We start from the raw sequence: 26,509 nt of genomic DNA on the forward strand, positions 1-26,509 counted from the left end.
AGCAGGAGGAGGAGGACTATGAATAGGAAATGCTGCTGGTTGCATTGGCTTTGTCTAGAAAGCAATAGGTATGGAGAAGAAAACAGACAAATTCCTGAAGAGCAGGAATCTAATGACAAAATAGCACCTTGCTGGCCTTTTTCTGGCTGGATGCTGAACACAGCAGTGCAGTGAGTTTGATGGACAATGCTTGGCACTGAAATGCTGCTCAGAGGTTACTCGGCATCCTCACTTCTTACAGTGGAAATACACATGTGATTTAAATCAATACTACAGCCCTATAGTGCCTTTTCTGTTTAAAGAGATACTAGATTAACTTCAAAAATACTGATGAGTATTCAAAAATAATGAGCTTGAAGGGTCTGCCCTGGAGCCACAGACACTCAGCTTCTCTAAAAGCACAAAGCTAGCTGAGATAGACAGGAACACCTCTGCTTTTAGGGAGTGCTGCAGGGTACACAGAGCTACAGCAGCTATTGACTGTGGAGACACATAACTTCTTCCCATAGGGCTGCAGTCATATGACATTTGTGATGCTCAGTAACACTATGATGTCCTCCGAAAAATCTCCTGTGTCTCCAGCACAAGATAAGCACTTACCTGTGAGATGCAGTACATCAGAAGAAAAGATAAGGTGTCAATACTGCTGAACAGAGTGTCTCACAACTGGACGACCAATACCTCATTCTTTCCCTTGTGGAGCTTGTTGAGGAGCTAAAAGCTTTTGGTTCATCTACCAAATACTCAGGCTTCGAAGGGCCCATCAATACTGGGGCTTCCAGCACACAGAGCCACATGCTGGGCTTCCCCAGCCACCTTTGTGGAGTCTCTGCATTTCTCTCCAAACAGACGATCTTTGGATGCTACACCTGATGTAGGGATATGCTTGCTAGGCACTGATGGACAGAAAGCTTTCACAGTTGGTAGGAACAGACTAAAGGCACACATAAACAACTGCAAGCGTAACAAAATCTGCCACTTGTTTGCCCTAAGAAGGGGAAATAACACAAAACCCCAAAGCTCAAGGCGAATCCTTGTTATGTAGCTGTCATCCTCACATGAAAGGGATGGTTTACAAAGTCTGTGATGGACAGGACAGTGAAGGTGCCAAAGACAACGGAGAGCACCCACAGTCCCTAAAGTGACAGAAGTGGGCACTGCTGTGCCACACCTGGTGTCTGACAGCAGGATGTCACAGAGCCCTGCACATGGCACACAGCTCCATGAGGCTCAGCAGTAATGGGGAGCCTGCAGGAGCCCCTGCAGGTGACAAATGTGGTCACCCAGGTTGCTTTCATGGCAGCTGAAAAATTCCTGTGCTGTGCAGTAAGCAAATGTCCCCAGGTTGGTACAAGAGGCAAGGAGATTACTGACCGCTCGAACACGTTTAAGGCGCTCCTCCAATTTCTCCTCTGCTTCACGTTCCTTCTGTACTTCTTCCAAACGATTGATCAGTTCTGCAGCAAACTTTTCTGGTTCAACATGGATATCCTTTGGCATTCGATATGTACGCTGGAGGGAAAACACACCGGGGTTAGCAAAAGGTGCAAGAAAATCACCCATTTATTGTGGAGGCACAAATAATTGGAAATGCCAATTGTCCCAGTAGACCCAGGGAAGACAAGCTGGCAGACACAGGGGTGAGGCTTGGGACAGACCAGATGGAAGCTCATGAGCTCCCTGTCTGGTACCAGCTCCATATACCGCCTCTCATAGGCAAAAGTGTCCTAGAGCCAAAAGCAGCAAGCTCATTTGGCATCAGACTCCATGTAGGGACATATGCACATGATAATCCTCAAAATTAAAAAAGGTCAACATGAATAGTCTGGTCTCAAATGGTGGAAAAAGGACAAATAGATAAACCTGTCAAAAATCATGCTTACTGTAGTTATGTTTTCATTTAGACAGAAAGGAGAACTCCAGCATGTACACTTAGCTTACTGCAGGTGGACCAGCATAAAACTTAAACCTTAAAGACTTAAATCCAGCTGCTTTCAAGAAATCCTACTTTTCTTCATCTTCCAGGCACAGCTTCTGCTAAAACCAACCCAGCCACGGAAGGCCACTGTTCTGTAAAGCATCCTCTCTTACCAGAACCAGAAGAACGCATGATTCCATCTCATCTCTCCAGAGCTGGGCAATAACTCCTGCTTGCTTTATCAACAACCTCACAAGCACAGAGATACCACTTTTCTGTCTGCCCTGTGTGAACTAATGCATAAACTTCAAGGGCACTCTCAGTTCCTTATGCTGAGTTACCTTGTGCCTAAATTCCTGAGCTCTGGGATAAGGAGTCTGTGTAGCAAAGTATCAAGCTGACAGCCACTGCATTTTTCTCCTTATTTTCATCCCTTATGCATTATTTTGCTACTCTGCTAGTAGAAGAAATGACAGCAGAGAGAAAACAATAATGTGGAGGAAAAATATACGGAAAATTCAACATTATAAAAACTTGCAATTGAATACTTCAGCACCAACATCTGAGAAATGCACATTTTATAGGATCAGAGATAAAACAAAATATGGAGATACAAGAAAACTCACACCAAAAGAACAAATACAGCACCAGAAACAGACATCAAGCTTGGAGTCCATAAAAGAGGATTAGAGACCACCCAAATTTACCCTGAGCCAGCATGAAGACCAGTGCAGGAGGCTAAAATACTGCTTTGCCTCAGAACTAACAAAATCATGCAAATCCTTGTTTTCCTCTCCACCAACTGCTGAATGGAAAGCAAGGGGAAGAAAAGTAAGGGCAACGAGGATCCCACTTACTGCACCTGAAGCTGGAGATAGGTGACACTCAGGTTCCAAGTTGCAATTTAAAGCACTAATTTTTTTGTTCACCGATATCAAAACTCAGTCAACCCTGGCACCAAATCTGTTTCCATGCTTACTGCTAGCAAGTGCAAGGGCAAGACACAGTTTCCCTCAGGAGGGACTGAAAGCTCAACTTCTAGCATCTGGACTTTGTGTAGTACAGAAATGTGCCTGAATCATGCATTACCACAGTGCTAAGACCTGACAGGGAGAGTCCCTTCCCTGTTATTCAGAGGGGAGCTGTCAGGACCCAAGTGTTGCTTCCCCATTCCTCAATATCCAAAGAAGCACTGGCTTCTGATGGGAGCCTGCTTCCATCAGACGGCGAGCCCAAAACCAGGCAGCCCACCTCTCTCACATGGTAACACCAGCAGTTCCCCATAAAGGAAACCACCCTCCCACCTGTCAAGTCACAACCAGTGACTGTTCATTCCCTCTGCCACCTCAGACAAGGCAGCTTTCAGTGTGGCTGTCTGTAGGATGGCAGCACCAAGCCCTGCTCCATTAGAAGCATGTCAGAAGCAGCAGCTTCCACAGAAAAGCAGAACCAGGAAAGAATCTCCCTTGATTTTCATAGCCTTTGATGCAATGCGATATCCCAAAATAAAATCTCTCCCGAGCACACAGACTGCTGCAGCACTGGGTGCATAGGTTGAATTCTGCTAACCTGTGTGTTTGAGTCCTGGTGAAATAAGGTCCAGGCCCAGCAGTGCTTAAGGAGCACAGCTCCAACTCATTAAAATGAGTATCTGAAGACATTCAAGGTCACTAGTTTATCTAGGGAGCTTGAGAAAGGACCGCTTTGGTATTTTATGTCATGCTTCAGCACATTCATCCACATTCTCTCAAAGCCTGGAAGGGACTGAATGAAAATAATTGTGTCTAAGAATCTTTACAGTGAACTTTTTTTTCCTTTCTCTTTGATAAACTGCTATATCTGCAAAACTCACTATCTTGTCCTGCAGGCTTTCACTCAGCACAACAGCTCATGGAGGTCCCATATCAGTCTAGGTGATGTGAAGGATAGATACAGTCCCCACCAGGGAGCTGTCCTTGCCCCTGTCCATCCAAGTTTAATTTACCTGAAATAAACCTCACCTTACTATGGGTGAAGTGCACACCATGTGCCTAATGTTGTTCTAGTAGGCACCCATAATGGTGACCTGCAGAAAGCCAGCAAGCAGTACGATGCTCTGAACATTCCCATGGGTCTGCTTTTATTCTTAGCTCAAACGATGAGCTACTCAGACGTCCCCCAAAATTCACAGTATTGGGAAAAAATAAATGCAAATTCCCTGTGCTGAAACAATACAGATCACAACTGAGGACTCCTTGGACAGCAAGCATACACTGCATTGATCTGCTTCAAAAGGCTCACCACAACAAAGGATTTGAAACTCTTATCAAGCAACAGGCCTGACCTGGGAAAGGAGACACGCTCCACTCCATGAAAACCCAGCCTGGCTGAGCCTGTGCCTGCAGGACCCACCGGAGCCTCAGGACTTTGAACCTGCCTCTGTCTCCCCGTAAGCACACAGAGCCCTGCCCAGGGAGCCAGAAATAAGCTCTTTATTGTTCTAAAATCAGAAGGGCTCCAAATGCCTTTGTTCCAAGTAAAGGGTGCAGCATTCTCCAAGAGCTGGCTGCTCCAACACCCACTGTTTTTGGAGGATACAGCCCTCCAGTCTGGATCAGAATGAGATCTCTGACCATTTTGGGTCAACAATCCAGAAAGGAAGCAGTTCTTTTTAAATAACTTTGTTTTATCTAATGCTTTATTTAATGATCTACTTTTATTTAATGCCATTAGTTCAGATGAGGTCTGTCCAGAACCAAACCACGCTGAGCTGGGGAGGTTACAGAGAACAATGGCTGGGAGGCTGAATGCCAGATGGGCTGTCAAGAAAGAAATAGCTTGAATTGTTCTGGATGAAGGAATCTTTCCTAGTGACAGCTGATAGGGAGGATTTCTTGGGGCATCTATCATCAGAACACTGTCCTTCATCCCTGACACACCGACTGTCTGCAGCTCCAGTATCTTTGGGAAGAATCAGCAGAACACAGTAAACACAGAAGCTCTCCAGTAGCCTCAATTAGCACCTGCTGTCACACTTCCTCCATCTTTTCTTGGAGCTGATGGAGTGGGAGTTGCACAGATTCTGCTCTGTGAGGTTGAGGCGGGTTTTGGCTTCCGATGGATTTCACCTTCTCAAACTGTGGTTTGAGGACCACGTTGTGCATCTGAACACAAAGGCATCTGAAATGTGCATCCGTTCTGTCACACCAGTTCAGTCTAGCTATACTTCACAGAGCGAAGTTGAACAGAATCTCAGGCAAGGAACCACACATTTGTCTACAAGGGTAGAAGCCAGGACCTCAATGTTGTGTGCTCTTTGTAGTTACTCTGCCCTCCCTCACTCTTTCCTCCCCGCTGAGTTTTTGCCACCTTTTCAGCCTCATCACAGGGGCACTGGCTTTACTGTAATCTACATATGAAAAAGCTGAAAGGGAAGAATCTCACTGGGGCTTGCAGGTTCCCCTTGGGAAGAATAAAATTCAATTGCACTGAGATGAAATAACTTTTCCAGTGTCATCACTGGGGAGAGGTCTTTAATCAGCCCCAGGAACCCCAGGGATCCATGGGTTGGGCTAAACCACTTCTGACAGATCTGACTGGGCCATAGAATTCAGTGTTGGTAAATCTTGAATTTCTTACACAGGCTTGATGGCACCATGATGCTCAAGTTGCCAGTGTTTGATCAAAAGTCAGTTTTGGAGATGAAACGGAGATGGCTGGCTAGAGAACTCAAGAAGACAAGAGCTTCTGAATCCCTATGTTTCCCAGCTCAATGTACTGCACTGTGATATGTTCTTAAAGGACAAAAGGTCCCTACCAGAAAGATCTGTGGCAGAGCTTATGAATAGCTGGATTTCAGCATCTACTGTAGCATCACCTCTGGGCACGAAGCACCCTCCTGTGTGCTCTTCCCTTTTCTTCTCTTTGCAGGAGAATACTGCAATGTGCTGCAGCTTCCTTGAATGTGGGGAAGGACAGGAAAGCTCTGAGCAGATGAAAAATCTAGAGCAAGAACATCACAAACTGGTTTACCTGTGCAGGAAAACAAAGAAAAAAAGGAATCCCTGGTCTTTATGCTTGAGGTTGGATTCTTCTGACTTTGCCCAGGAGAAAAGGTTATCTACCACCCTGACCTGGGAACTGATGAATGCCAGAGCCAGGGTAAGTACAGTACAACAGCACAGGAAAGACTTCATGTTCTCTGGGCTTTTACCCCTCTTCCTCTGGCACCTTGCCTGCCTTTTTCTTCCTTGCTGCTCCAAGACTTTGCTCCAAGACCAAGGAGGAAAAACCACAAGAAAAGCAACATGCGCCCACTATGTAATAGGTTCCTGGGAGAGGCACAAAGCAAAGGTCTTGCTAGAAACCCTCACCCACTGCATTCCTGGGCAGAGAGTCATTTCAGAAAACACAGTTTTTCCAAACATTGAATGTTTTTAAGTACGGAATATGAAGAACACAGCCATCCACTAAGATCTCCAGCTGCGCATGGAGGAATCCTACATGACTAACACATGTCTTCTCTGCTTGGAGGCCACATGGCTGCAGGCAATCTCCTATGAACAACAGTTTATAGCTTCTAGACCTAAATAGTATGCTGCTATTAAAAGCAATATTAAGTTTGTTCAGAATTTTGCATAATAGCCCCATAACTCATTTGAAAAGCAGCAGTAAGGTCTCTGACGGACATCTAAAATGACTTTCTGGAGGTTCTCTACCATCAGTAGGAAAACATGACATGCATTCTGCAAGCAAATTCTGCAGGATGGATTCTCGCTATACTGGTTAGATGTGAGTCCATAAAGACCTTCACCCAAAGGCTGCAATTTAGTCACTGCTTCATGCTTAACATCAGGCTAACCTCCAGGTCCAGGCAGCTCACAGAGACTGCTCAGCCACGGGCTGCACGATATCCTAACCACTGGCTTTAGAAAGCAACATTTGAAGAGACATTTGCATGGCTCTTTGCTAATTGGCCACGTTTAATTCAATAAACTTGCAGTTAGAGGTATTTTAAAACACTAACTTCATAGCATTTCACACTGGTGTTGTCAAAACATATTGTCTAATTACCATCTCCTTTCTTGGCTGATTGATAAGCGAGGGCAAAGCAGTGCCTCTCTGAAGTCGATGCCAATTCCATGTCAGTAATTGGCTGGCAGGAGGTGCCAGAGTGTCTGAACTAAACTTTTATTCCCTGCAGAAAGACTAGAACTAACTTGACTTCTCAGTCCTCCGCTCCCATATAAATATGCACCAAGATGCTTTTTTCCCTGGGACTTAAAATTACAGCACAGAATCTAATGGGAACACAGAAAAATCCTTGTGAAGCGTATGTATGTACTTTAGAAGGAATATGTAATTCCAGAAGACTGTGTAGATAAGTAGGATAATATATAAATTTATAAGCAGCAGGTGGCCAATTTAAACCTTGTTTTCCCCCTCCTCCCCTTTTAACTGGTTCCCAAAAAGGTCGATAAAATTTAATGCTAAGTAAAACTAATTAGCCTGCAAGGAACTGCTGCTGGAATGACACTTATTCATTTTAACAAAAGAAATGTTTGGCAGATGGAAGTTCATTAAAGCACAGCTCACTATACATATTTAATGCTCCATACTCCGAGCTTATAACCTGCAGTTCATTGAGGCACTGCCAGTGCACACATCAACAGAAAGCCACTATTATTTTTATCCAAAAGGTAAAGCTGCTGACAAGCTTTGAAGTCAGGGAATATTCACTCAGTAGTTCCCACTGTTCAGTAACAGCAACAACAACAACAACAAAAATAAAGGCCGAGCTTTCAAACTTCCACTCTAACAAAGCAATGCTTACAGTAAAAACGGCATCAAGTGAAAGAAAGAGGCACCCAGCCAGCCTTTTCAAGAGCGGCCACACTGCGAGAGCAACTGAGTGAAAAGAGAGGTGGCTGAGCAAGGATGGCTGGTGAGTGCCCACAGCCAGGGCTTCTATTGTCAGCCCGCTGATCAAAGCACAGGAGACCCTCTTAAATATAAGGAAAATAATCTAATCTTAAAGAGAAAGAAAAAAAACAACAAAGAGTGGTGTTTTTTTTTCTTTCCTTTTTCTAATCAGATTAAAACAAGGGTGTCTTTCTGCCTGCACGGCGCTGCTTTGAGCAAGCAGGATGAGAACAGCTGTGTCAAGTTTGAAGGCACTTCTGGAAAAAGCAGATGGAGGGCTTTCTTTTTTTTCCCCTCCAATTTGTTTTGTGCTGGAGTCCAGCTGTCCAAAGGGGAAAGAAGCACCTTTATTCTCTGCTAAATATTAAATGTCACCTGTAACTTCTCACAGAAAGAAAATAATAAGCAGAGCTGTAGATGGTGCTGCAGAGCCCTAACAGTTATTCTCATCTTCCAAAAGCTGTTGCTTACCTGAAATAACTGGGGATCTTGTTTACGGCTGCACCTTCCTTGCTTCCCCACCCTGCACTGCCAGGCAGGCTTTGCAGAGACCTCGAGAGCACATCAGGGCTCCCTTTAGCTGCCCATTGCAAAATTACTGCTTGGAATTGCTTCATTTCTCCCCAACTGACCTTGGCTGAGAGCTGCATCAGCCTTCGTGCCCTGCAGCATCCACGACCTACCAGACATCCCCAGCTTCCCCAGAGGCATGTCATCTCCTTGCAAGCAGCCACTCCAGCCTGCCTGTGCTTCCATTCTTGTCCTGGAGAAACAACTGGCTGCAGACAGAGCTCTATGAAAAATTTTGTGTTCTGGGCACCCCTGCATGCTGAGTTTGGCAGAAGGCTACCAAACCTTCCTTCCCCTCCCACACTCTTTTCATCACCACAATTTCCATTCCCAAATGAGTGTGGTGCTACGAAAGGTTAAACTGACACTTGAGCAAGCAGAGCAATGCAAGCTAGAGATCTCACATATTTTGCATATTTACCTCTGCAGAAGGAGATGGAGCTACTTACAGGAATGTGAGGTAGTGGCACACGTCCATTTGCTTTGGCACTTTCCTGCATCTCTCTGCGATGCTGTTTCCGGAGTCTGTACGGTGGGATCCCATCTCTGCCAGAACAAAGCAACAACATGCCCTGCTTTAGTGCCTTTCATCATGCAATATTCACTAAAGCCCTGCTGCCACAGAATGGCAGGTAGGAAACTTCTTATGCTTGAGAAAGGACAGGTGAAGGAGGGCATGAGGGATAGTGCTGGGGACTCGGGCAGCATTTGCTAGGATCAGAGCAAGGTAGGACTCCTGGATGAGTGCAGGGCTCCTGCAAGCACTGCCATGGGCAGCAGGCAGGGAGGACTGCATCCTAGCACCTTTATACTTGGTTCCTTTCTGTAAGAGAGGTGGTGGCCTCAAGTTGTGCTGGTGAGGTTCAGGTTGGGTATTAGGAAACAGTCCTTCTCAGAAAGAGAGGTGATGCAGTGGCACTGCTGCCCTGGGAGGTGGGGAAGTCACCATGCATAGAGGTGTTCCAGAACTGTGGGGATGTGGCACTGAGGACGTGATCAGTGGGCATGGTGGGGTTGGACCTGGGGACCTTTCACCTGGAGGTCCTTTCCACCTTATGATTCTATGATTATTGGGTGAAATAACCTAGTGCTGGCCATAAAAGAGGTTGGAGGAAGGGAGGAGGGCTGTGGACAGCAGCACGCAGGCCCTGCTCAGGTCCATGTGTTTGCTGGAGGAGTGGCTGTGGGCTCCATGGGGAAACTGACCTTTGTAGCAGCAAGCCCTGCCCCATGAAAGCCAGCAGCTGAGGCTGGCTTCCAGCAATGTGTGCTGAGAGGGCTGCAGGTGTTGGGTGAAGCAGTACTGACCAAGCACGGCTTCAGGGAAAAAAAAGAAGTGCATTTTTGCTTTCACCATTGAAACCTTCGTGAGATGAGAGGAATGCATCTGAAGTGGAGCTCAGTTATGAGATAAGGAAATGGCTCACAACCTAATGAAGGGGTTATGCTGAGAAAAATGCAAGACCAAATGCTACCCTAAAGCTTGGCAATTTGGAATGCTCCTCTTGTAATTTACAGCTTTTGCTTATTCAACGACTGCAATGCCACAGAGCATCCGAAATTAAACACGTTAAAACAAAATAAAACCTATGATTAACGACAAGTGCTTTTGAGTAGGAAGACAAATGACCAAAGAGAAAATGAGCTGGGCTAATTGCAGCCCTGGCTGCTGGTCTCAGGTAATGCAGGAGGAGGAAGAGCACATCTCGGAGCATCACCTCCGCTGCGCCCCGTCAATGACACGGCACCGAGAAGAGCAATTTTCTGGAGCGTTGCTATAACAACGGGCGATGGTGATAGCTTTCATTAGAAAGCTTCATTTTCTTTAATGATGAACCTCCATTTGAGGAATAACTGAGAGTCGCAATGGTTAAGCAGCTCCATTGCACCGAGGCACAGTTTTTTCCAGAAAGGATGGGAACAAAAGGAGTGTCGAGTTATACCAGCTGAGCCTTTGCTGTGCCATGACATGAGCCATTGCTGGTCAGAATCAATAAACAACATTTCAGCCACACAACCCAGGGCATGGAACACAGCTCGCCCAGTACAGCCGCACGGACCTTCAGGGAAGGGCAGCATTGTATTAGAAGGTGCAATTTTTCTTTCTTTCTTTTTTTTTTTTTCCTTTTTCTTTCTTTCTTTCTTTCTTTTTTTTAATTCTCCCCAGCAGCAGTCCCAGCGGAAAGAGCGACTTTTGTTCAGAGCACAGTAGCGAAAGGCTGATAATGGCCTCTAATCTATCCGGCTTCAAACACATGTTCAGCCCTGCTGTGCTGCCTTTGATGTCATTTTAACTAGATTCCCCAATGCCACCTCTGAACTTGGAACATTCCTTCGTTCAATGTACTGTGCCAACTCAACCAGAGGAAGCAAATTCAAAGATAAGCACTTTAATTTTATCCCAACAAAACCTTATTCAATAGATGGGGGAAAAGCAAGGAAAAGCAATACCGTACTTTTGTTTTCCTTTTGTCAGGTAGCTTACTTTGAGATACTTTCAATAGATAGAGAAATAATATATATATATATATATTTATATATATAAAAATCACAACTTTTTTAGAGCACATCTACTTTTAAAAGAAAACTTTCCCAAGCTGTTTTCACTTGTTTCATCACGTGATTTTCTGTAGCAGCAGAAAGCTCTGTGCTAAGATGCAGTGGGGGGAATAAGGGTGTTTCTATAACTTAAGCAGTGACCGTCATTTTGTTTGCTATCCTGGAAATGCAGTGGCTGCCTCTCCTCTCTTAACCAACATGCAGGAGCAGGATGGGCAGAGGATTTGCTGGTGCTCTGCAGTGGGACATTATTCACCAGTGCTTTCCTTACTGCTCTCCAAGACCAACCACTGCCTTATCAACTTGGAAATCCTCGTTTTGGATCTTTTAAGTTAAAAAGCTGTTAATACAGCAGAACTCAAGGTCATCCTGGATCACTGACCGCAGGAAAGGCAGGACGCAAACCTGCAGAGAAGCTGATGTTTGCCACCAATTACTCTTATTAAAGCACTGCTGTCACGGAGGGACCTTTCTCACATCAAAAAGCACCAGGCACTTTGGCCAAAGAGCAGTCATTGAAGGAATAGCACTTCATCTGCAAGGTATTCTGAAGGAGTAACCACCACCCCATAATGTTGGGGTGACACTGCCATGCTTGTCTGGGGCAGAGTGGGCAGAAGCCAGGAGCAAGGGCTGCTGTGGTGCCTGGCAGGTGAAGCTTGGATCCCAGCAAGGTGGCACCCAGAAGAGGGAGTGCTGTTAGTTAGCTGGACTTCAACACTGGGCTGAAGTAGGAGACTTTACCTCTTACTTACTGCCCTAAGCTCTTGCAGAAACAAAGCGCTACACTGACCTGAGGCACTTCTGTATCTGAACTGGAACACCACGTGGCAATTTAATGCACTTCAGCTTCTGCCAGTTGAGTTCACACCTGCAGGTGCCTTAATGTCCCTTGGGTACCTGTTGTGACAGCCCCTCCCATCCAGAGGATGCATTCCCCCCTTTGGAAAGATGCTATTCACACGCAGGGTCCTGTCCTTGCCTCTGCCCCAGCTCAGAAGTCCAGAGAGCATCACTCAGGTTTTTGTTAGCAGTTTTCCACAGCAGTCCATGCAGCCTATGGGGAACTCACACTTCTAAAACCCATTTTGCCATGATCAGTAGGATATCAAAGCTTGGAAGGGAGCTGCTGGCAACCACAATGTACCAAAGCAAAGGAATGCACACTGCATGACATGCATTAGCCTTCTCCTCTGCCCTGGCCCGGTTAGCAGTGAAAGATCACATCTAGGCCATGCTCCCTGTGCTGCCCCAGATTACTGTTAGCACACCAGGGTGCCCCTCAGTGATCCCATGTCTGCATCATCATTGACTAGACATGTTCTCTACTGATGTTGGGTCACAGAGGCTTCCACTTGGGATCACACACCATCCACACACCGCCTTTGAGCACAAGCTAGATTTCTTCATTATTGAGCTTGACTGCTATAAGTAAACAGCATACATAGAGAAGAAGCTTGCTCATCATCAAATGAAGCTTTTATTGCCGTTTTCCTTAGAGGAGACCTAAATTCAAAGCACCACGACATGCAAGTCTTGTCAAGCAGCAGGAGTCCCCTCTCTAACTTGAATCTGGTTGTTCTTCATTTCTGCTGCCTTGAGCAATTCTGCAAAAATTCCTTTGAAACTCAGAAGGCAGACAGGTTCAGCAATATTATGTGAAACTGTTACAAAATTTGGTAATGAAGGGAAAGTATTCAATGCAGACAGTCTTTGTAAATCAAAAATCAAGGCCATATGTCCAGAACCCTAATTTGGGGATAAATCTGCATGCATTCGGTTTGAAATGCACAAAAGGATCATAGATATACCCTTATGATTTTTGAGACTTACTTAAAAGGAACAACTGTGTGATTGGGCTAGTTATTAGCAGAAGGCAGGACATGTATTGGTGATAATTAAAGTCCTAGAAGCAGCCTATGGTGGGCGCAGAAGGGAGAAAATGCCGTAAGGAAGAAGGAACAAAGAATAAAGAAGCACAGGATGGTTAAACAGAAATTATTCTGCCTGTGAGAGAAAGAAATTATGGCTACTGGAAGAAAAAGTAGAAGAGTGAAAAGCTTGGGCATAAATGATCACAACCTATAGCAGGTATAACTTTTAGTGCAACCCCATGTACCCAGTGGACCAATGGAAAAGGAAGTGCTAAAAGCTAATTAGTTTTGAAGAGCTCTTACATCTGTCTCTTTTGATAACAAAGTTACATGACCCCTGCTAGCTTCAGAGTAAATTAGTGAGTAAGAAGAATCACAGAAGTATGTGACAGGACAGCTGTATGTGTATTAAACTGACCCTTTAAATTAGTGGTCATTTACAGTTTTCTGTCCCAGTGGCACTCTTTGCTGCCTGTGCTACTTTGGCCAAGGTCTGCATCCTCCATTTTGCATCACCACATGGATAAGGTGTGAAGTGCTGGTGCCACTGGAGCAAATAGTCAAAAATTGTTCCCAAACAACTCAATGTCCCCACAGAGCTAGCAGCAAACACACTTTTGGCTTGCTTAGAGCCACTGCAGAGATAGAGAAGTCACCTTATCCACCTGGTCTTTCAGGCTTTCAGGGAATATGTTCTCTTGTTTGGTACATTAGCACTGACACACTACAGCTGTGGAGCACTCAGGTTTGGTTAAGAGCTACAGGAGATGTAAGGAACCTCTGAGGCTGAGATACAGAATATGGGATAGGAATGTCAGTCCAAACATCCCTACAAATGGAATCCTGCCCATCCAAGGTGTTTCTTGCACTGTCTCTCCTTGGGGCTGGCTTCCCTGTATGCCACCATTGCCAACCTCACACCTGCTGGATCCTGCAGGCAGGTGTCTCAGGGTAGACCCACAGATTTCTAGTCTGCAGCATGAGCAGTGGGAGGGGAGGAGGTCCCCGAGGGCCCCTGCCTTGGTATCTGGGAGTACAGCTGGCAGCACTGCCCAAAGCTGGGTGGGCAGGTCGCTATGCCAGCAATCCTTAGAGTCAGCAGCCATGCTGCACATTTACAGGCTCACTGTATTAACCAAGGGCAGCTGGGAGTTGCTGCATCTTGATGGGTAGCATCCATTAAATGGCACTCATGACACAGGCTGGAAAGTTTCTTGAACAAGGTCTGACAGCTCCTGACATTCAGAGACATTAAACTTGCCTCTTGGAGGACTTTGTGTTTACAGCACTGCCATTAATGAAACAGTCTCCTAATTCTGTAAACCTGTCATCTTTTGCTATAAGAATCAAAGTGTTTCTGCTCTACAGAAAGACACATCACATTTGAACTATTAAAAAACAGACCAAACACTGAATGCTTTCCCAAAAATCCTTTTTTTTTTCTATCACAGAGATGCAGCAACAGCAAACTCATTAGCTTTTTCCTTCCTTTGCAGAACATCTTTAAGGAAGGTATCTCACAGGTGAGATGCACTGCTCTGCCACAAGGGTAGCAACTAGTAAAAGCAAAAAAGATTTGGAGGGAGCTCCCAAATACAAGTTGTGTAAAAGCAGAATGGTCACCAGATCTAGTTTAGGACTGAAGGAAAAAATCAAGAGCAAAAGTAGAAAACTCTGTCAATTCTGCATGGCAGTTCAGAGAACCCTGGCAAAGTCAGAAGACAATAAACCTCAGATCACCTAGAACAAAAGCCATCCAACAACTCCTGTTCTCCAGGTATGTCAACATGTTCCCCAGTGCAGCTGAGTTTGGGTACAGGACCACAGAGGTCTCTTTGGCCTGACTGCACAAAGTGGAAAAGAGTATTTCTACCCTTGGTCTCTGGCCTGGCACGCTATGCCTAGGGCATAGATCACGGTACAAATTAGTGAGAATTCCCAGCATAAGAATATCCTGAATTTACAGAAACAATTACCAAGTCAAGAACCAGGCTAGTACCCAGTCCATGTTCTGTTCTTAGAAGGCAATCTACTGAATGGACAATAGCAAAATAGCATCTATAGAAAGGTCATCAGCCAAAATCTCTGCATCACCCAGAGGACCAGCAAAAAGGCACAGCGAGTCCTGCAAAGCTGATCCCCTTTGGGGTCTCAAAAGTCTGTTGCTGGCAGGGCAGAGATGAATGCCTTCATTCTTGAAACTCCAGTTTTGTGATGAGTCTTTCAGGCTAACCTACAGTTGCTGGCTCCCCAGAGAGAGAACTATCAGGATTTTCAGGTATTTGTGACACAGATGTGAAAATTTTGGCAATTTCGTACAAAAGGGAATGGCAGATGCTGCTTTATTCACACAGCATATGGCACACGCATTGTCCTCAGTCTCTGCATCACCAGACTTTTGCAGGTGGATAATGTCGTACAGATGGCCTGGATTCCTACGTACTTTTATGAAGTTTTGTGTTGTACGTCTGGCAGTTAGATGACAACACCTTGTAGCTCCCCAGACGGTTTAGCTTTAAATCTCTGGCAGAGGAAGCAGACTCCTATAGGCCTAACTATGACGTGGAGATTCGTCAGTTTCAGTTTTTAAACGTTCCTGAACCATCAAAGCCATGCAGTGATCATTTCAGTTGTGAAGTACCCAACTGAGGATGAGCTGCTAGTGCACCAGCCTTCACCATCTTGTCACGTTATGCACAGGTGGACAGCCTCCAAATCTGTGATAACAAACCAAGAGGTAGCAAAGCACATCCTGGTTTGGAATTATAATGTAGAAGATCCTACCTGACCTCCAAGACCTATTTTGTCACCACACGCATGCAGCAAATCCAGCATGTCCAGCACAGTCCTGCTGTCAGTCCTGCAGTCAGCAGGATCCTATGCCAGCTCGGGATGAACAGTTTCCCAGATGCCAGAGTTCTCTTCTTTTAGGGTACACTTTTCCTGACATCCCATAGCCCAGCTACAGAGTCTTAGTCAACGTCTCCTGTCTTCACAAGCTCCTCGATCTACTTAATCGTTCTATTACATAGACTTAAAGAAATAATTTGATACTTCCTTACTTAACCTTTACAATGTGCTTTGGAGGAAAAGCTGCTTCTAGGCATGAGCAAGGCACAAAGCAGTGAAGGCAGCACTGTAATTCTGCAGTGAGAAACCTGGATGTAAGCCCAAGGTCCCATCAGTTGTAGGTACTGTCCTAAACCCACGTTTGTGCTGTGATTCATTATACTAAATGAGGGTAACTGGACACAGAGGTACAACTAAAATGAAATTCTGCCTTAGCTTTGGATAAGGATGAGGAGTTTCCTGAGCTGTATTCCTGCAAAACACACTGGAATTCTTAATGCATCCCATTTTTTTCCCCCACAGTAATCAGCCACCCAAATGCTGTGGTTTTCAGGAGCAAGTGGGAACTCTGAAAAGATAAAAGACATGAAAAAGAGCAGTCTTGATGGGGTTGCCATCTGATTCATCCTAACAAGGAGGAACCTGAAGAGGAACTCAAAGAGAGCTCACATCTATTTGCACTTGGCAAGAAACACTGTCAGAACTCCTACCTCATTTGTTTTAGCTCACTTAATTCATTTGATGTTGCAGATGTTCCCAGGAACAGCAAGGCTGTGTAGCCAGCATGGTGACAAAACTACTCCACTTGAAAGAAAGCTGGCATGATCATGACCTTGGTCTAGTCAGATATTCTGCCCAACACCACCTGTTGCGATGTCAGACTAACACAAAAACAGCACCAGCATTAAAAAAACCCCACTGTCCTCCCATTTATTGTCACATCAGATTAAAGTTACTTACATGCTGCTGTCTGTCAGCGACATCGTATCTGCATCACTGGACATGCTCTGCTGCTCGCTGTCGTTGGCACTGGTGGCTGGTGCCATGGCATAGCCTGTATTGACGTAGTAAGGGTTAACAGGTTCTCTCCACGACCCATGCCTGGAAGAAAAATGAAAGTGTCAAATTAAAAGGACAGAACCTTGACCCTATTCTGCTGGGTTCTCTGCACCACTGCACCGAAGGGCTCTGTCTTAGAGCCCCAGCATTGGTGACACACTATAGAATAAGCTGTGTTGTCATATTAAGTTGCATTGATAAAACCATGAACAATATGACTCATAGCTGGAAGCCAAAGAGAATTCATGAACTAAGGAAGATGATACTTATAGAGCTGAAGAGAGAGAGGGAACAAGACTACATGGCAGAAGTCCAATTCACATCAGGATTTATTGCATCCATTGGATAACTGCTTAGCATTGACATTTTATGAGCATGGCAGGACATCTAAAAGCAATATCTAGATTATGAGACATTATCTTTCTTAGTAAAAGTAGGATTCTTTCTACCCTTCCAAGGTAAGCATGACTCACTGATTTAATGTTTGCTCTCACATCCTTCCTTACTTCACTCTAACATGTTTGCCAAGGCAGGGAATTAAAGTCAGAAACAGCAGTTGCTTGCGAAGTGGAACCTGCAGCCAACCTCAAATGTCACACTGGGGTACATCAAACACTTGCAAATTCCACTAGCAAGGACCGTCTAATAGCATTGGCTTTTCCAATGGACAATCTAGCCATGAATCTACAGAGGCTACTTTGTACACAGCACCAGGCCTTATCCTGCAGGCAGGTTATTCAAGTACATCTGCAAACAAGCCAACTTCCTTAAACAAAATGGCTGGGTGAGAGAGCATCTGCATGAGCTACCTTGAGGAGCGAGTTCTTTCCTTGGAAGGAGATCTGCACTCATGGTGAGGAAACCTGTGAAACAACAAAGCAAACAGTTCCTTTGCACTGACTGCCAGTGGCAAAGGAAAGCTACAGCTACCAACATGCCTCCAGCTCTAGCACACATCACATCAGCCATGTCACACAGGCATCATATTGTCACTGCAAGTCATTTTGCAGTTTGCCAGAAAGAGGAACAAGCTGAAACATTCCTACAGGCACAGCAGCAGCATTTAATCCCCCACTCGCCCTGCCTGCACCGCTGCATGAAGAACATACATCCTGAAGTCTATGAATGCTACAGCTTTCCAAGCTGTTACCAGCACTGAAAATCAGAGTAACATTTCATTCCAGATCACCACATTCAGCATGATCTGTCATTCAGAAACTCAGCAATGTGCACCCAGATGATGCAGCTCATAATGGACCCTGAGCAAAGCCTTCCAGGGAGGACACACCACGCAGCCTATGCTTCCTAATTCTGCTGTGAAACACTTTTCCAGCTGTACTGCAGAGGTCAAAGTCCTACAGTGACCAAAGTCACTGCCCTGATGAATTTACCTTTAGATAAGACCAAAAAAACCCCAAACCAAACCGTGAGAAACACACAGATGGAAGGACTGGAGGTGAAGAAGACACCAGCAAAGAGACAAGTTGGCAGTTTCTGCATATTTTTATGAGTATGAACATACGATAACCATCACTTGGATACTGATCATCACCTGATCTCACTACACTGGCCATTAAATGAGCAGAGACTTGCATACAACTCATTTGAGGCAGAGGTTTTCAGAATGATTTATGAGTATTATGGGATTCGGAGTACATGCATAGAAGCATTACCAAAGCAATTTAAAACTGAGTCAGGCAGGGCTAGAGCTTTCACACTGCTAGGGTGAATAGTTTCTACTCATATCCACCCTGCCCCTTTGCTCCCAGAATCAGAACCAAACAATTTTCCTTGTAATACAAGGGGTGACGGACACCATCATGTTCATAGGTCACAAAAAACTTTCTATTGTTTTAGGCCCATTATCACGTCAGATAGAAGCTATTTCAGCCCTGTTCTCATAAAGAGAAAAGCAATATTTTGCTTACCACAAAACAACAAAAACTCCGAGCTACTTCTCCTTAGATGATGGAGCTCAGCAGAGTAAAGAGCATCCAAAACTGAGTCACTTGAGGTTTATCACTACTGTTTGAGGCAAAGGGATTTCTGTGAGGTTCTGTCACTCTGCTGTAGCACAGAGCTGGCAGTGTTTGAATGCTTACCTGTGCCCTGGGATGGTGAGTCACCACAGACTTTTTCTAGCACAAAAACTTTCTGACTGTCACTTCAAATGTGCACTGATGCAACCTTATTTCTATATCCATCAGAATTCCAAGCAGATTTCTAGGGCAAATATTTAAGGCTGGAAGTAATTTGATCAAGTTCGCCCTAAAAAGCAAAATATAATAAGAGAAAACCTTCCAGCACCCATTCACCAGTTCTCCCCTTGCATAATGGTCAGTTCTGAATATTAAAGGAATGCTGTGCCGTGTAACCCTCCTGTCAAATCTGATATGACAGTTGCATGATGGAGGCAGATAAAACCTCTTAAATTGAGGTGAGAATGATGGATAGGTCAGGCCTTCCCTGCGGGCAAAGAGAAGGATGCTTTTTGGATAACCCAATTAAAATAGAACACCAACTTCTAGTGGACCTTTTGTCAGGCATCTCTGGAAGCAGCATGGATTATTCTTGCAGTATATTAAAAAAGCACTGTGATACACAGAATAAAATGCATAGATCAATCAATTTCTCCTTTGTATTCGCTGATGACTTAAAAGGGAAGGAACATACCTGCTACCACCCCAGAGCAGCCCTGCTGGTAAGGCAATGCTTCTATACACTGGGACGTACAAGGTAAACAAAACCCTGTGGGGTTTTTAATCACCTTAAGCTATACCTCCATTTTTGGGAAATGGCAGAATTCAAATCTGCAGCTTTTAGTGCACTTTGCATGGGAAAAAAGTGCAGCTCCTGCTTTCCAGAGCTTTTCTGGTGTGTCTGCCAGGTGGAAGTTGCAGGTCATGATCACAGCCCTGCCATGCTCTGTGCCCGTGCCATCTGTCCTGGCCAGCTGCACCAGCAAGGTGCTGGGGCTGCACAATCCATGCGAGGAGCCCGGCTCTGCTGCTGCAGGCAGCTCAGAGCTCCCATCTTCTGCCTGGGAAGGGCAGCTCAAGTCTGTATGTGGCTCTCGAGCACCCTCCCCAAGGGCAGCCAAAGGCATGGGGATGCTGCCAGGTCTCCTTTTGCTGAGGGGTATCCCAAAAGCCACGTCCCCATAACAGATCTGTCCCAGGCATTCAGGGGACAAACATGCAATTCCCACTGCTAATAACACACAGTGAGGGAATTGAGTAGTGTAGCCTAGAAAAGGAGGTGCAAGGGAGGCCTCATTTCTCTCTACAACTGCCTCAAAAAAGAAGCTCTACTGAGGTGGATGTCAGTCTCTCACGCAATGGGACAAAAGGAAACAGCCTCAAGTTGCTTCATGGGATGGATAAGAAGGATATTAGGAAAAAATTCTTCACCGAGAGGGTTGTGAAGCCTTGGAACAGGCTGCCCAGGGAAGCAGTTGAGTCACCATTCCTGGAGGTGTTTAAAAGACATGCAGATGTGCTGCTCAGGGACATGGTTTAGTGGCAGACGTGGCAGTGCTAGGCTAACAGTCAGACGCGGTGATCCTAGAGGACCTAGGTTCAACCTGATTCTATTGATATCCAGCTCCTTTCACGCAGCCTCACACCTTCCTGCAGGGGTGCAGCAGAGCAGACAGGCACATGCACAGGGGCTCTGAGCCTCCTCCCTCCTCTTCTCGCCAGGAAACAACCAGTGGTGCAGATGAGAGACTGGTTCTGCTGTGGGGCTGAGGGAAGGCTGCCCTCCCTCCCCTCCAGCAGCACAAAGCGTTTTAAGAGTTATTGGGTATGAGTCTGAGAGGGCTGGAGGAATTCAGGAGGTAACAGCGAGCAGATGGACGCCTCATGGCACTCTGCTGTTCAGCAGCCAGGACACAGAGGCTCTCCTGGAGCACTGCACAGAGCTGTGGCTCTTCCACCCACAATGCAGGGAAGAGTTTGGTCACGACTGTTGTATTTAGCTAAAATTACACACTTAAGCATGTATACAGCAGGGATTACTTCCATTTTAGCTCTGCCTCTAATACATCAATGCAAATGTAAACTTTCAGTAAGCGTAAGTACATGGAAAGGGTATAAGATTTCAAAGCAATCATAACAGGTTACATTACTTTTGAGGAATCCATCTGTATTCAATCCTTCTCTTAATGTTCCCTCTCCCTGACAACTCTCTTCAGCTGGCTCATATCACTATTTGAATGTTTTGTGCTGTGCCTCTGAAGAACGCTTTCAACATCTATTAGCAGGAAAACATTAAAGGAACATGGAGTCTAACAAAAAACTGGTCACTTCTGATCTGGGAGGGGAGGCTGCTTTAAAAGGGATTCAGGCACACTCGGAGCGTTTTGAAATGTCAGCTAAAAACTTCACATACCAAGCTCTATGTGCTGATAAGGGCAATAAAAGGAAAGGTGAGCATTTAAAGTTAGACTTCACAAAAATTCCTGCAGACTTCTGCATTCATTTCAGACCAGAAGTGCAATGAACTTTTTTGAAATTAACATGTAACATTTCACACGTTGCAGAAATAAAGCCTTTCTCCTCTGCAGCTCTCAGTTGTTCAGCCTTCAAAGCAATCGCACGAGGAACAGTTCTAACAAAGATCAGAGTGACCCAAGTAAGTCAACCCGACCGCTGCCTTTTCTTTTCACACAGCTCTCCACTGATCACTGTCAATTCCACTGCTACTGACAGGGGCCAAAACTTTTAGAAAACGAGTAAGCATTTCCCTAAGGTTTCCTTCTCTCTGCTCAGAGTTTATTTTGCATAGCCCTTTATTTTGCAGAATCACAGAATGGTTTGGGTTGGAAGGGCCCTTTCAAGACCATCTAATCTGCTGTGGGCAGGGACACCTCTTGCGAGATCAGGCTGCCCAAAGCCTTGACTCTCAACACTTCCAATCCTGCTTCTCAAACCAAGACCAGCACACAGCATGAACATGAGCACCACCAGGTTTCAGAGCTTCCACTGAAGTGAGAAGAGAGGTTGGGGCAATAAGACCAAAGACACAGATTACCTGGAGCTCCCATTGCACCATGAATCTCTTAGAACCATTCTTTCCCTTACAGCTTTGGATTCCTTCACACAACTTCAAGCCCATGTATTTCAATTCAATTCAAAGATGCAGAAGTGCTCAATTTATGCCAAACGTGCTGCTCTTTGTGTAAAAAAGGCAGGACTGGCATGCTCTGGGAAAGAACTGTATCACCATCAGCATCCACAGTGGGAGAAAGACTCAAGCATCCTGTGTGCAAAGACAACAGGGCCCAGAGACCGCAGGCCCATGCTGCAGGTCAGTGAGACCCAGTCGCCAAATTTCTGTTCCCACCCAGCTCCCTTCCTACATTTACCTCTACCAACAAGTGGATAACTGTCACATCCTTCATGCAGTGGAGCCACTCAAAGCCAATCAATCAAATTAAAAGGTGAGCACATTAGCTTATGATGCATGAGCTGAAGCGAACAACTTCAGCATGCTGAAATAGCACACGCTGTTCAACAGCACAACGATCCAGGGTGGCAGGGTCACCTTTAAACCAGAGATTAGAAGGGTCTGACTGGCAACCGTTACACAGCTGGTCCACCTCAGGTTTCAGTTTCCAACCCAGGGTACCATCGGCCACCACCAAACATTGCACGGCACTGGGTATAAAGCTATCAGAAATGGCCCAAAGCATTCACATGGTGTGTCTTGAACCTAAGAACAAAACGCCTGCGAAGATGTAATGCTAAAACCTTTACTCCTGACAGGATTTAACCTGCTCCGAAGACGCAAAGCCTAGTCAGGAGGTTAAAATTGGGGATTTAGCTGATAACTTGATTGCAAATCCTCAGGGTTCCTCCACTTAGAACTCTTCCCAATTACTATGGGCACTCAGATACTGCTGTGCATTTGAACTTCACCACTGCCAATGTCAAGCTAATCACATGTGTTCTAAGCAAGGGCAGCTTCTTCAAAGATCACATCAATTCTGGACAAGTTAATCTGTTCTTTGAGGCCTCCAGATGGCTCTCACCAAGAAAGTTCACTTCTAGCTCTGCAGCCTGTGAGCGCGGCAGCCCAAGCGCTCTGTAGAGCATTACAAAGAAACCAGATCAAAGTTCTGTCTTAAGAGAAAAAAAAAAAAAAAGAAATCTGAAGTTTGAAAAGCAACAGCAGCCTGTCACTTGTAGGCTTAAAGATGACTCCTGCATGCTCCAGCTATCAGGGAATTTATGATTACAGTCTGGCTTTTAAAAGCCGATGAAAAAAAATGACGCTCTTTAGCACTCCTTGCCTTTGCAAATCTGTATCTCCTTCCGCGCTTATTCATCCTCCCACGCTGGAGGAAGAAGGGAAATAAATAAAAACTTAACTAAAAGTACAGATAAGAGCTCTTCTCTTTCTTTCTAAGGCATTCAATTCCATTTCAGGAGTACACTGAGATTATTTTATGGGGACCTTCAGTAATTATTGCTTGGTATTAAAGCACAACTACAAAACCAAGATCTAACAACCTGAGTTTCCAACTCGTAACCCCTCCACATCTACCAAGGACATACTGCTTCCAAGGACTATGGTACAGAAGGTGCATTCCCTGCAATTAACTAATTTAAATCCCAACTGAGGCAAGCCTATGCAACCACTTTGATGGAGCTCTACATATTGTTCATTAATGACAGACGTAACTGTTTTTGCCACACGATAAAGTCAAATTGATCCTAAAAACAATGCGTGTCTTCCCCAGGATATGACCAAAAAGCTCATTTACTTAACAGCTCAACGCACAAGGAATGAATTTTAAAAAATAATATGGGCAACACATCAATTAACGAGCTGCTTGGATCTCCCTGGAATAAGCAAAGGCAGTGGAACGTTTTGTTCTGCTATCTGACAGTAACAGGTATCATTTCAACCTACTGGGCTGAATTCACAGTACAGCTTTTTTAAGGAAATGACATTACCAGTACGAATCCTTATCCAATATGAGAGACTGCCATTAAACAGGGGAATTTTTTTATCAAGTACGCCGGATATCTGCCTGCAATGACTGCAATTTGAGCCTTGCTGCTGTGTATTAGCCTGGATGTGTTCCCCAAAGAAAGCCCTCTGCTCAGCTATGGGGTCTCTGTTGGGACCCTGTGCCTTCGTGCCCGGTTCCTTCTCCCTGGGCACGCAGGCTGGGAGCTGTACATGGATCACACAGGGAATGTGTCTTCCCAGCAGGGGCTCTGCTTAGGGAAGGAGAGGCTGAGTGTGCTACCCTTGCTCCCACCCTATAGCACTCCCCATCTGCTCCAAAGGCTTGAATGGGGTCTGGGTGCAACAAATGGCTCCCAAACGCCTGTTTCTGAGGGGACGGGGAAGCGCAGGGCCGTACCTGGGTCTGCTCGTAACCTGAAGAAGGCAGCGGCTCCTCTTAGAAACACCACCGCCTGCAAGCTATCAAATTAATCCCGGGATTTCAACAGCTTTTCTACATTATTTTTCATCTCGACCAAACCACAAATTTACTTAATGACTAAACCAGGCAAGCAAGCACTTTGTTTTCCAGGCAGCGGGGACCTTTCTGAGCGGCTCCAGGTTTGCAGCACACACATCTGCCCAGCATCACGCGAGGGACGGGGCTGCTCTGCGGCACGAGTGGCAACTCCTTGGGCTCCCACACCCAGCACGGGGACTGCAGTGCAAGGAGACGCGCCAGGCCGCCAGTCAGGGCTGCCCTGGCCGAGCCAGGGCCAGGCAGGAGGAATACAATAAGAACACTGTGTTCCAGGAATTATTGAATAAAGAAGAGAGCATGCTTTTGGCCAGCAGGATCCAGCGCTATAATTCTGTCTGCCGCTTTTCTTCTCTGTCTGAAGCAACATTGTTTGTCCACGCTTCTCTGAAATGGAAAGTATTTCCTCTTCTCGACTCGTTCCAAAGAAAGATCTGAGGAGGCCTGGTAGAACCAGGCGTAACTGGGGATTCTCCAGCGCCTCGGCTGCTCCTTGCCAACACTTCTGCTCAACAAGAAAGGCCTTACAAGATAAATTACGAGCAGATTTCTCTGCAAGCCCAGAAACTTAAGACCAGAGTCTGCAGGATGAGTAAGTTTTTGGACGGGAACAAAACATCCAGCTCTGGCTAGAGACTTCGTTGAGTTTCCTCTCCTTCCTCTGCACCTACGGAGCCTCTTGTGCACTCCAGAACAGGGGATGCTGCAGCGCTGTGCCCACAGCTGTGTGGGCCACAATGGGGAACCGGAGCCCATGGAGCCAAAGGGCACTTCGGGCAGCCCTGGCTCTGTGCCTCCTTACACCACTGAAGCTTTCAGGGAGGGAATAAAAACCAGAAATGCAATCTGCAGTCCAGATTGCTTCCAGGGATGAATTTCCTGATACTCAAATCAAAGCAGTGGTGTTGCTGATGGCTGAAATGAAAGAGGAAGATATGCAACTCAAGTGGGTTCCATTTGATAAAAATGAGTTGCAATGTTGAGGTTAAACTTCTTCCTTGCATCATTGGGCCACTTGGGCTGAGCTGGAGAGCCACAGACTTACTGGCCCCAATTAAATTCTCAGTGAAATATCAAAAGAAAGTACAATCATTACCGATTTATTGCCAACAAGCTTGGTATTTTAGTGAAATTACAAATTTTCATGGCAGATGGAACAGAGTGATGTCATATTTGAACAGCTACGAGGCCTGTCTCAGCCCTTCAAAACAATCCAGGTTTGTTTACAAAGAACTCTGATGAAGACCTGCTAATGCTGAGGTGCACAGGACCACTGAGGGACTCCTAGTATTAACAGTGCACACAAAAACCCCTTGCTTTCACTGAATGAGGCCTGCCATGCCAGCACACATGAAGCCAGATGTCTGCCTCCAAACACACCCTCTAACACTGGTGTCTTAACTCCCCAAAAAAGAACAAAGCATTCCCCTGTGAACCTTTGGGGGGACCAACATGCAGACCCAGCTGAGAACAAAACCAGAAACCTGGAGGGCTGGCGAGGCCTGGCAGAGATAAAGCTGAGAGTTGGAATTTTGTGGTTCTCCCAGAGGGGAGATTCAGCTGATCAGAAACATCCTAATCTTCCCTCTCCACATATATTAAAGGTCAAGAAGTGGGATCGGATATTGGCAGCACATGACAAAAACCACTCGCTAGAGCAAAAGGACCTTCCCAAAGACACTTCATACTTTCACATTAAAAGGTCCTACAAGGGCTTCTTTAACTTCACTTCAGCATAGGGAGTGCATTTAAGTTTAAAGCCAAGAGACCATTAGATCAGGGCAGGATGGGTCCCCCAGACCAGACTTCTGTCTCCATGTCACGGGTTACAGTGAGCAGCAGTCCATAGGCACCAGCTGACTGCCACCGTGACAGAACAGTGGGTCTCAGCAGTGCAGCACCATGGAACAGCTTGTCCAGCAGCTCTCTGAAGCCTCACAAGCTCCACAAAGGTGGCTGTTAAAGGATACTTGTTGGACGACATCTACAAATGGCGAGCTGTATCAACAGCTAAATCCTGGCAAGCTGAAAAAGATTTTTAACCTTCTCCATCATCTACTGCTTGACTCTGAAGAGACATCAGCGTCTCAGTAAGCACACAAATCATAACTCAGCCTTCTGGTCTCCACTGAGTGCTGGCAATCAGATGTTCCTTTCTCCCCTCAGACCGACCTGACATGCACAACGTGCAGGGTTGACTGAAGGGTAGCAGCCTTGACAGGGGCCATCAGGGAGCGACAGCAGAGGTGGGCCCTTGGTGAACTGTACAGTAACAACCAG

General features: G+C 45.6%; 1 protein-coding gene across 2 annotated transcripts in view; it reads right to left on the bottom strand.

The window, feature by feature from the left end:
- The window catches only part of AXIN1 (axin 1), a 68,635-nt gene that overhangs the window by 14,582 nt on the left and 27,544 nt on the right, over window positions 1–26,509 (bottom strand). For both annotated transcript variants that reach the window (XM_090151594.1, XM_031595220.2), the window contains exons 3-5: window positions 16,633–16,773; window positions 8,839–8,935; window positions 1,375–1,512 (exon numbers count right to left, since the gene is read on the bottom strand). In XM_090151594.1, the coding sequence (XP_090007720.1) occupies window positions 1,375–1,512; window positions 8,839–8,935; window positions 16,633–16,773 (376 nt within the window). The remainder of the gene's footprint in view (window positions 1–1,374; window positions 1,513–8,838; window positions 8,936–16,632; window positions 16,774–26,509) is intronic.

This window comes from Phasianus colchicus, chromosome 16 (genome assembly GCF_987193195.1).
Source record: "Phasianus colchicus chromosome 16, bPhaCol1.hap1.1, whole genome shotgun sequence".
Lineage (NCBI taxonomy): Eukaryota > Metazoa > Chordata > Aves > Galliformes > Phasianidae > Phasianus > Phasianus colchicus.